General features: G+C 43.8%; 1 protein-coding gene across 1 annotated transcript in view; it reads left to right on the top strand.

Moving 5' to 3' along the window:
* LOC121552078 (L-threonine 3-dehydrogenase, mitochondrial) overlaps positions 1-11,793 on the top strand; it is a 26,776-nt gene extending 14,983 nt beyond the window's left edge. The window contains exons 5-9 of the mRNA XM_041864771.2: positions 5,082-5,231; positions 5,404-5,576; positions 5,835-5,925; positions 10,042-10,311; positions 10,924-11,793. Of these exons, the coding sequence (XP_041720705.1) occupies positions 5,082-5,231; positions 5,404-5,576; positions 5,835-5,925; positions 10,042-10,311; positions 10,924-11,063 (824 nt within the window). The 3' untranslated portion in view covers positions 11,064-11,793. The remainder of the gene's footprint in view (positions 1-5,081; positions 5,232-5,403; positions 5,577-5,834; positions 5,926-10,041; positions 10,312-10,923) is intronic.
* The last annotated feature ends 639 nt before the right edge of the window (positions 11,794-12,432 follow it).

Raw genomic sequence — 12,432 nt, 5'->3', positions numbered from 1 at the left:
GCATAGATGTTTTTTTGTTTTTTTATGACCACACAAATGCCGCCGTGAAATTCTAGGCATTATCAAGTGCTTGTCAAATTGACAAGTCGCATCATGCAGCCTTACAATGTATTAAAAATCAAAACTTATAGCCCAACGTTTGTAGAACAACTAAAGTTACATTAATAACTCTAAATTAAGCATATAGGAGGACCTATTTCTTTGTTAACCTCTACGGGATCGGTGTCCCATATACGGGACGGTTGAGCTAACGTGCGCTAATGTGATTAGCATTACTGTTGTAAGTAACAGCAAACCTTCCAGGACATAGACATGTCTTATATGGGCAGAAAGCTTACATTCTTGTTAATCTAACTGCACTGTCCAATTTACAGTAGCTATTACAGTGAAAAAAGACCATGCTATTGTTTGAGGAGAGTGCACAACAACAAGAAACGTATCACGGCAACTGTTTTGATACATTCATCTCTGAAGCTAAATAATGTACTTATAATGTACAATAATCTTGCTCTGATTTGTCATCCTAAGGGTCCCAGAGATAAAAGTGTATCATTGTTTTGTTTGATAAAATCAATTTTTATATTCAAATGTAGGAACTGGGTTCTACACTTTGAACCCCTGCTGTCTCTGGCTCCACACCCACCCCGCCCGGCCATCTAGATGTGTGAAAGTTAGTGTATAAGCTAATGATCCATCATGTATGACATTCCTGGCAGTGTGTAAACTTACATTATGTATTACCATATCATTTTTGTATGTTCTCTATAGCTTTGTACTTGAAAATGTATCAATTGACCAATTCGGCACATTTGGGCAGACTTGATACAAAATAGTCCAGTATTGCAATGCTTCACTGGATCAATCTGAAACTTTGCACACACACTGCTGTCATCTACTGGCCAAAATCTAAATTGCGCCTAAACTGCAATATTATATTGTGGCCTTTCTCTTGCATTTCAAAGAGGATGGAACAATTTTTTGTTGTTGAAAATTATTGTCTGCTAAATGAACTAGTGCAGCCCACAGCCATATGGCATAGCCAGATCAGGACCTAACATGAGGACAATTCAGAGGATGCTATTCTGTTCTTCTGAAATAGACTACATTTTCTTCATATCATGCTTCTTTAGACCTGTCTAAAATAAATAATGGATTTATTGTGAAGGTGTAGGCTATATTACATGGATTTATTAGACTTTTTAAAATGTAGATTTTCCAAAGGTCAGCATCAGTGGCTTGTAGGCTATGGGTGGAAGCCAGGAGATGCTAAATATGTTTATGTTAATTAACGATCAATTACCGTGAGACCGACAGTTATTTGCTTGACAATCACCGGCTGACTAAATTTTGGGACCGCCACAGCCCTAGTTGTTACAACCAGGAAGGAAGCCTTAACCTGATTCCTGTTTGGCTAACATTACATTTATTAATTCATTCATTCAGGAGAATGTAAACTTGTCCATAATTTGCTTTAAAATGTCTGAAAGTTTAATAGAAAAGACATCTGGAGGGTCCGTAGTTAAAATAGGGAATGATTTGGTTAGTTGTGATATTCATCCTTGTGAAAAGCTTCTTGCACAGAAGGTCATCAGGAAGTTCATGTGTTTTGAACAGTTCAAATCAAATCAAATCAAATGTTATTTGTCACATACACGTGTTTAGCAGATGTTATAGCGGGTGTAGCGAAATGCTTGTGCTTCTAGCTCCGGCAGTGCAGTAATATCTAACAAGTAATATCTAACAATTTCACAACATATACCCAATACACACAAAACTAGTAAGGAATGGGATTTAAGAATATATACAGTGGGGGAAAAAAGTATTTAGTCAGCCACCAATTGAGCAAGTTCTCCCACTTAAAAAGATGAGAGAGGCCTGTAATTTTCATCATAGGTACACGTCAACTATGACAGACAAAATGAGGAAAATAAATCCAGAAAATCACATTGTAGGATTTTTTATGAATTTATTTGCAATTTATGGTGGAAAATAAGTATTTGGTCAATAACAAAAGTTTCTCAATACTTTGTTATATACCCTTTGTTGGCAATGACACAGGTCAAAAGTTTTCTGTAAGTCTTCATAAGGTTTTCACACACTGTTGCTGGTATTTTGGCCCATTCCTCCATGCAGATCTCCTCTAGAGCAGTGATGTTTTGGGGCTGTCGCTGGGCAACACGGACTTTCAACTCCCTCCAAAGATTTTCTATGGGGTTGAGATCTGGAGACTGGCTAGGCCACTCCAGGACCTTGAAATGCTTCTTACGAAGCCACTCCTTCGTTGCCCGGGCGGTGTGTTTGGGATCATTGTCATGCTGAAAGACCCAGCCACGTTTCATCTTCAATGCCCTTGCTGATGGAAGGAGGTTTTAACTCAAAATCTCACGATACATGGCCCCATTCATTCTTTCCTTTACACGGATCAGTCGTCCTGGTCCCTTTGCAGAAAAACAGCCCCAAAGCATGATGTTTCCACCCCCCATGCTTCACAGTAGGTATGGTGTTCTTTGGATGCAACTCAGCATTCTTTGTCCTCCAAACACGACGAGTTGAGTTTTTACCAAAAAGTTCTATTTTGGTTTCATCTGACCATATGACATTCTCCCAATCCTCTTCTGGATCATCCAAATGCACTCTAGCAAACTTCAGACGGGCCTGGACATGTACTGGCTTAAGCAGGGGGACACGTCTGGCACTGCAGGATTTGAGTCCCTGGCGGCGTAGTGTGTTACTGATGGTAGGCTTTGTTACTTTGGTCCCCGCTCTCTGCAGGTCATTCACTAGGTCCCCCCGTGTGGTTCTGGGATTTTTGCTCACCATTCTTGTGATCATTTTGACCCCACGGGGTGAGATCTTGCGTGGAGCCCCAGATCGAGGGAGATTATCAGTGGTCTTGTATGTCTTCCATTTCCTAATAATTGCTCCCACAGTTGATTTCTTCAAACCAAGCTGCTTACCTATTGCAGATTCAGTCTTCCCAGCCTGGTGCAGGTCTACAATTTTGTTTCTGGTGTCCTTTGACAGCTCTTTGGTCTTGGCCATAGTGGAGTTTGGAGTGTGACTGTTTGAGGTTGTGGACAGGTGTCTTTTATACTGATAACAAGTTCAAACAGGTGCCATTAATACAGGTAACGAGTGGAGGACAGAGGAGCCTCTTAAAGAAGAAGTTACAGGTCTGTGAGAGCCAGAAATCTTGCTTGTTTGTAGGTGACCAAATACTTATTTTCCACCATAATTTGCAATTAAATTCATTAAAAATCCTACAATGTGATTTTCTGGAAAAAAATGTGTCTGTCATAGTTGATGTGTACCTATGATGAAAATTACAGGCCTCTCTCATCTTTTTAAGTGGGAGAACTTGCACAATTGGTGGCTGACTAAATACTTTTTTTCCCCACTGTATATGGACACCAATGACAGAGCAGCATGGACTAAGATACAGTAGAATATTATAGAATAGAATGCAGTATATACATATGAGATGAGCAGTGCAAGATATGTAAACATTATTAAAGTGACTAGTGTTCCATTTCTTAAAGTGGCCAGTGATTTCAATAGGCAGCAGCAGCCTCTAATGTACTAGTGATGGCTGTTTAACAGTCTGATGTCCTTGAGATAGAAGCTGTTTTTCAGTCTCTCGGTCCCAGCTTTGATGCACCTGTACTGACCTCACCTTCTGGATGATAGCGGGGTGAACAGGCAGTGGCTCGGGTGGTTGATGTCCTTGATGATCTTTTTGGCCTTCCTGTGACGTCGGGTGCTGTAGGTGTCCTGGAGGGCGGGTAGTTGTTCATTGACAAAGGAGGTCACTGTCCAATAGGCTTGGGCGATATACCGTTTATACCGCCCCCTATTTCGAAATACCGACAGTATGAATTTCAATACCGTTCAAATTGTATTTTTTTTTTTGGGGGGGGGGGGGGGTTTGGGGCATCCAAACATCCTATAAGTTAAGTATAAGTATAAAAAATGTAAGATGTGTAAAATATATGACATCCAGCTCATGGTTCCAGCGATGCGTTTGGTTTGCTAACTTGCTAGCTACAGTAAGTGGCTAGATGTCAAGATCCAGCTTATTGGTTACAGCAGAGACAATCAATCCCCTCCTTAATCAAGATCCCTGTTGACAAAATTGTTTTGTGCGTTTAAAAAAAAAGGAATAGATTTTTTATAGCACAGGTAATACTGTATATCCCAGTATGGTTCAGAAACAGTATGACGGTATGAACATCTGGATAAACCCTACTGTGATTGGCTGGTCAATAACCTGTAATGAACTGTCTACTACAATGCCTGATGAATGGTGATTGGCTGGTCAAAACTGTGTACTACAATGCCTGATGAATGGTGATTGGCTGGTCAAAATTGTCTACTACAACGCCTGATGAATGGTGATTGGCTGGTCAAAACTGTGTACTACAATGCCTGATGAATGGTGATTGGCTGGTCAAAACTGTGTACTACAATGCCTGATGAATGGTGATTGGCTGGTCAAAACTGTGTACTACAACGCTTGATGAATGTTTAGTCAATAACCTGTAATGAACTGTCTGCTACAATCACTGATGCAGGGCCAGCTAATACTAAGTCTATAGGAATTGTCCAGGGCACTGTTTAACCAACCGTTATCAAGAGTACTATTAGTGATTCTCATCCAAAATCCAGAAGACATTACAATTATACTAGGAGCTTTTACATTTACATTTCAGTCATTTAGCAGACGCTCTTATCCAGAGCGACTTACAGTTAGTGAGTGCATAGATTATTTGTTTATACTGGCCCCCTGTGGGAATCGAACCCACAACCCTGGCGTTGCAAACGCCATGCTCTACCAACTGAGCTACATCCCTGCCGGTCGTTCCCTCCCCTACCCTGGATGACTTGTGCGCCGCCCAATGGGTCTCCCGGTCGCGGCCGGCTACGACAGAGCCTGGATTTGAACCAGGATCTCTAGTAGCACAGCTAGCACTGCAATGCAGTGCCTTAGACCACTGCGCCACTCAGGGAGACTCTCTTTTAGTGAGAACATTTGTTTTATATTGATGTTTATTATTTCTATGGTGCCTCCTGTTTCTCCTCAGGACCCTTCATCTACTCGGACATCCTGGACTATAAGAACCTGCGTGAGATCGTGGTGAACAACCGTATCACCTGGTTGGTCCATTACAGCGCCCTGCTCAGTGCCGTGGGAGAGGCCAACGTAGCTCTGGCACGCGACGTCAACATCACTGGTGAGCAATGGAGAAACCACCATCTTGGCTCAGCCTAGATCCTTGCCACGCCACAGTTTCCTTGTAACTTCCATCCCAGGCTTAACCTAGATACACCAACACAGCACAGTTTCCTGCTAGTCAAGCCTGGGAGGTGCCCAGAGAGAGTAACTGTGAACTTCCTGTTCCTCAGGGCTCCACAACATCCTGGACATTGCAGCGGAGCACGGCCTGCGTCTGTTCGTCCCCAGCACCATCGGAGCCTTCGGACCCACCTCGCCCCGGAACCCGACCCCTGACCTCTGTGTCCAGAGACCCAGGACCATCTACGGAGTGTCCAAGGTCCACGCAGAGCTCATGGGAGAGGTGAGATAAAAACGCAATACAGAATACAGAAGAAATTACTAATCAGCATTCAGCCTCAAGCCATTCTACCTTATTCCAGAACCAGAATCACCTTTATTTCCCAACAACATTTACATGTACCAGGAATTTGACCTGGTGAATTTGACCTGGTGAATTTGACCTGGTGAATTTGACCCCTTCAGTCATTTGAAATCATTGGTCGTTAATGTCCCTATAAGTGAAACATCTAACCCTTATTGCCTGTCTTCCCTCCAACAGTACTACCACCACCGCTACGGCCTTGACTTCCGCTGTCTCCGCTACCCAGGCATCATCTCTGCCGACTCACAGCCTGGCGGAGGAACGACAGGTGAGTTAGAGAGACACACACCTGTCCTCCCTCCCACACACACGCCATAGCGGAACACCAGACTCCTCACTGTCGTAACTCTATTTGAGTACAGCCTCCTGACTTCAACGTGCCGTTGACTTCAACGTGCCCTCCATTTGGCAAATCTGTCCATAACTCTATCCTCCTGATTCCTGCTTATAAGCAAAAACTAAAGCAGGAAGCACCAGTGACTTGGTTAATAAAAAAGTGCTCAGATGACGCAGATGCTAAGCTACAGGACTGTTTTGCTAGCACAGACTGGAACATGTTCCGGGATTCTTCAGATAACATTGAGGAGTACACCACATCAGTCACTGGCTTCATCAATAAGTGCATTGATGATGTCGTCCCCACAGTGCCCGTACGTACATACCCCAACCAGAAGCCATGGATTACAGGAAACATCCGCACTGAGCTAAAGGGTAGAGCTGCCGCTTTCAAGGAGCGGGACTCTAACCCGGACACTTATAAGAAATCCCGCTATGCCCTCCGACGAACCATCAAACAGGCAAAGAGTCAATACAGGACTAAGATTGAATCGTACTACACCGGCTCTGACGCTCGTCGGATGTGGCAGGGCTTGAAAACTATTACAGACTACAAAGGGAAGCACAGCCGCGAGCTGCCCAGTGACACAAGCATACCAGACGAGCTAAACCACTTCTATGCTCGCCCGAGGCAAGCAACACTGAAGCATGCATGAGAGCACCAGCTGTTCCGGATGACTATGTGATCACGCTCTCCGTAGCCGATGTGAGTAAGACTTTTAAGCAGGTCAACATTCACAAGGCCACAGGGCCAGACGGATTACCAGGACGTGTACTCCGAGCATGTGCTGACCAACTGGCAAGTGTCTTCACTGACATTTTCAACATGTCCCTGACTGAGTCTGTAATACCAACATGTTTCAACACTCAGACATCATTTACAGATAGCCAGGGGCACACTCCAACACTCAGACATCATTTACAGATAGCCAGAGGCACACTCCAACACTCAGACATCATTTACAGATAGCCAGGGGCACACTCCAACACTCAGACATCATTTACAGATAGCCAGGGGCACACTCCAACACTCAGACATCATTTACAGATAGCCAGGGGCACACTCCAACACTCAGACATCATTTACAGATAGCCAGGGGCACACTCCAACACTCAGACATCATTTACAGATAGCCAGGGCACACTCCAACACTCAGACATCATTTACAGATAGCCAGGGGCACACTCCAACACACAGACATCATTTACAGATAGCCAGGGGCACACTCCAACACTCAGACATCATTTACAGATAGCCAGGGGCACACTCCAACACTCAGACATCATTTACAGATAGCCAGGCACACTCCAACACTCAGACATCATTTACAGATAGCCAGGGCACACTCCAACACTCAGACATCATTTACAGATAGCCAGGGGCACACTCCAACACCACAGACATCATTTACAGATAGCCAGGGTCACACTCCAACACTCAGACATCATTTACAGATAGCCAGGGGCACACTCCAACACTCAGACATCATTTACAGATAGCCAGGGTCACACTCCAACACTCAGACATCATTTACAGATAGCCAGGGGCACACTCCAACACTCAGACATCATTTACAGATAGCCAGGGGCACACTCCAACACTCAGACATCATTTACAGATAGCCAGGGTCACACTCCAACACTCAGACATCATTTACAGATAGCCAGGGTCACACTCCAACACTCAGACATCATTTACAGATAGCCAGGGTCACACTCCAACACTCAGACATCATTTACAAATGAAGCGTTTGTGTTTAGCGAGTCAGATGCAGTAGGGATGACCAGGGATGTTCTCTTGATAAGTGAATTGGACCATTTTCCTGTCAAAATGTAACGAGTACTTTTGGGTGTCAAGGAAAATGTATGGAGTAAAAAGTACATTATTTTCTTTAGGAATGTAGTGAAGTAAAAGTAAAAGTTGGCCAAAATATAAATAGTAAAGTAAAGTACAGATACCCCAAAACACTACTTAAGTAGTACTTTAAAGTATTTTTACTTAAGTACTTTACACCACTGCTTATAGGAACACTTATTTCATTCCATGCATCAACCAGCTACAGTGGGGAAAAAAGTATTTAGTCAGCCACCAATTGTGCAAGTTCTCCCACTTAAAAAGATGAGAGAGGCCTGTAATTTTCATCATAGGTACACGTCAACTATGACAGACAAAATGAGAAGAAAAAAAATCCAGAAAATCACATTGTAGGATTTTTTATGAATTTATTTGCAAATTATGGTGGAAAATAAGTATTTGGTCACCTACAAACAAGCAAGATTTCTGGCTCTCACAGACCTGTAACTTCTTCTTTAAGAGGCTCCTCTGTCCTCCACTCGTTACCTGTATTAATGGCACCTGTTTGAACTTGTTATCAGTATAAAGACACCTGTCCACAACCTCAAACAGTCACACTACAAACTCCACTATGGCCAAGACCAAAGAGCTGTCAAAGGACACCAGAAACAAAATTGTAGACCTGCACCAGGCTGGGAAGACTGAATCTGCAATAGGTAAGCAGCTTGGTTTGAAGAAATCAACTGTGGGAGCAATTATTAGGAAATGGAAGACATACAAGACCACTGATAATCTCCCTCGATCTGGGGCTCCACGCAAGATCTCATCCCGTGGGGTCAAAATGATCACAAGAACGGTGAGCAAAAATCCCAGAACCACACGGGGGGACCTAGTGAATGACCTGCAGAGAGCTGGGACCAAAGTAACAAAGCCTACCATCAGTAACACACTACGCCGCCAGGGACTCAAAACCTGCAGTGCCAGACATGTCCCCCTGCTTAAGCCAGTACATGTCCAGGCCCGTCTGAAGTTAGCTAGAGTGCATTTGGATGATCCAGAAGAGGATTGGGAGAATGTCATATGGTCAGATGAAACCAAAATAGAACTTTTTGGTAAAAACTCAACTCGTCGTCTTTGGAGGACAAAGAATGCTGAGTTGCATCCAAAGAACACCATACCTACTGTGAAGCATGGGGGTGGAAACATCATGCTTTGGGGCTGTTTTTCTGCAAAGGGACCAGGACGACTGATCCGTGTAAAGGAAAGAATGAATGGGGCCATGTATCGTGAGATTTTAGTGAAAACCTCCTTCAGCAAGGGCATTGAAGATGAAACGTGGCTGGGTCTTTCAGCATGACAATGATCCCAAACACACCGCCCGGGCAACGAAGGAGTGGCTTCGTAAGAAGCATTTCAAGGTCCTGGAGTGGCCTAGCCAGTCTCCAGATCTCAACCCCATAGAAAATCTTTGGAGGGAGTTGAAAGTCCGTGTTGCCCAGCGACAGCCCCAAAACATCACTGCTCTAGAGGAGATCTGCATGGAGGAATGGGCCAAAATACCAGCAACAGTGTGTGAAAACCTTGTGAAGACTTACAGAAAACGTTTGACCTGTGTCATTGCCAACAAAGGGTATATAACAAAGTATTGAGAAACTTTTGTTATTGACCAAATACTTATTTTCCACCATAATTTGCAAATAAATTCATTAAAAATCCTACAATGTGATTTTCTGGACTTTTTCTTCTCATTTTGTCTGTCATAGTTGACGTGTACCTATGATGAAAATTACAGGCCTCTCTCATCTTTTTAAGTGTGAGAACATGCACAATTGGTGGCTGACTAAATACTTTTTTTCCCCACTGTATGTGGAGCTGGCTCTCGCTGCGCAACAGGTGATCTTATTCCGCTCAAACTCTGAATGTCAGGGCTCTTATGAAGTGTTCAATTAGATTTTTCGATTGCATTAACATTGATGTCACAGTGATTAGAGGGACAATAGAGCCCTGAGTACCAGGCCATTAGCGATTGGCCGTTAGCAAGTTTGGTAGGCTACCAATGACCATCAGCGGCATCAGAGCGCAGTTTTGGAGAAGCCTAGTTACCGTGGAATTTAACTCGTGACCGCCGGTGTTGTGGTAATATGGTCACGGCAACAGCCCTATCTCAGTTTGCATAAATAGATCGAAAGTCATCAATCACTATGATCAAACCAAACCTATCTAAACCTCTCCTCCCCTCCTCCCTTACTCCAGACTACGCAGTAGCCATATTCCATGATGCCGTCAAGACGGGGAAGTTTGAGTGCAACCTGAAGCCAGACACGCGGCTGCCCATGATGTACATCGACGACTGTCTGCGTGCCACCGTGGAGATGATGGAAGCGCCTACAGACACCCTCTCCATGAGGACCTACAACATCAACGCCATGAGCTTTACCCCTGAAGAGCTGGCTCACGAGGTCCAGAAACAGCTGCCGGACCTGGAGGTCACCTACGACATCGACCAAGTCAGACAGGCCATCGGTAAGAGCATTTTATTGATCCTTGTTTTATACTGGTTGGGTGAAATTTCAGAAGTCCTGAAAACCCAGTCGGAGGATTCCCTTCCTGCCCATTCTCTTCTGATTCTGGCAATCATCCAACCGGGATTTCTGGGAAAGCTGGGAATTCTGGGAAGGTTACCCTAATACTGGTGTGTGATACCCGTTGAGATCAAAGATCGATGATCGAGGTAAACCTGTCTGAATGCGCCACTGAAGGCTCTTTTCGAGATTCTCTTGAACTTCCAAGCATTTATATTTGAGTTGACAACAAAAGTCTCACGTGACAATTTGACTAACTCTTTTACAGCCTTTCGTTTAAGAAGACATTATAATACATTTGTCATAGTATGAAAATGAAAAATGTATGCACTCACTAACTGTAATTCGCTCTGGATAAGAGCGTCTGCTAAATGACTCTTACCCAGAGCGACTTACAGTTAGTGCATTCTTAAGGTAGCTAAGTGAGACAGACAACCACATATAGCTATCAGCAAAGTCAGTGCTAGTAAGAAAATACAAAAGCCATTGTCATTGTGAACCAACAGAACGGAGCGTTGACGACGTCTCCTCTTCTCTTCCTTCCCCTTTACAGCCGACAGCTGGCCGATGAATTTTGAGGACTCTAACGCGCGGAACGACTGGGGCTGGAAACACGACTACGACCTCCCGGAGCTCGTCCAGACCATGCTCAACTACATCGGCTCGGACTCGCGCGTCGCACAGGCCAACTGAGGGGCCAGCGGCGGCGTGGTGCTTGAGTGGCGTTGTTGTTTCTTTGTACTGTTGTTATAGAGGACGGAGACACGTGGTTTCTCTCTCTCTCTCTCTCTCTCTCTCTCTCCTCTCTGTGTCATTTGGAAGGGCTGTCTGTCTGTCTCTGTCTGTCTGTCTCTGTCTGTGTGGCAGAACAAGCTACTACAACGTGACGGTTGGTCGCGCGAGAAATAGCGGGCCGACTCCCTTCCTCCGGAAAGAGGGGTTAGAAGACAGGGTCTTGTTCAGATGGAACATCTCCGAGAGGTTCTCTTTATGGTCGACTTGCATGGCTATGAACTGTTCACCGTATCGTACCATTGTGACATTTTCAAGGCAAACAAAACAAAGAACGAAGCATTGGTCAACCTTAAGCGCTTGAACCCTTCCTCTCTCTGCGGAGAGCTAATGTAAAGGGTTACCTCTATGTAAAGCTAATGTAAAGGGTTACCTCTATGTAAAGCTAATGTAAAGGGTTACCTCTATGTAAAGCTAATGTAAAGGGGTACCTCTATGTAAAGCTAATGTAAAGGGGTTAACGATTCTATAATTCTTTTGCCAAGAGCTGAGAATTCAGGTAAATGTACGGCCATAATCACATTAAGTTAAAGTTTTAGATTAAGAGCTTCACTGGTATAAACATTGTAATTTGATGCACTTTAAAGCAAGAGAGGACGATTGAAACCCTTTTAAAAATCATTGAACAGTTTTTAACTCTGTTTTGTGTGTGTTTAACATCGAGTACCAGCTCACATTTTTCTATAACTTTATTTTACGTTATTTTAGCTGTTTTATTCCACTTATTTTGCATTCTTCTATTTATTCTGTCTGCTGGTGATTAACTGAGTGGGAATCAGGTGATTAACTGAGTGGGAATCAGGTGATTAACTGAGTGGGAATCAGGTGATTAACTGAGTGGGAATCACGTTGAGTCAATGTGCTTCTTGCACTTCTTGTATGTAAAGCGTGAATGAATGGTCCACAGCTCCTCTGGAACGTTTGTCTGCCTCTCAAATGGCACCCTATTCCCTAGATAGTGTTACCCTATTCCCTAGATAGTGTCACCCTATTCCCTAGATAGTGTTACCCTATTCCCTAGATAGTGTCACCCTATTCCCTAGATAGTGTCACCCTATTCCCTAGATAGTGTTACCCTATTCCCTAGATAGTGTTACCCTATTCCCTAGATAGTGTTACCCTATTCCCTAGATAGTGTCACCCTATTCCCTAGATAGTGTCACCCTATTCCCTAGATAGTGTTACCCTATTCCCTAGATAGTGTCACCCTATTCCCTAGATAGTGTCACCCTATTCCCTAGATAGTTTCACCCTATTCCCTAGATAGTGT

The sequence above is a fragment of the Coregonus clupeaformis genome, unplaced genomic scaffold, assembly GCF_020615455.1.
Source record: "Coregonus clupeaformis isolate EN_2021a unplaced genomic scaffold, ASM2061545v1 scaf0160, whole genome shotgun sequence".
In the NCBI taxonomy this organism is placed as follows: Eukaryota; Metazoa; Chordata; class Actinopteri; order Salmoniformes; family Salmonidae; genus Coregonus; species Coregonus clupeaformis.
The sequence above is the reverse complement of the archived record's forward strand: the minus strand, read 5'-3'. Positions and strand labels throughout refer to the sequence as shown.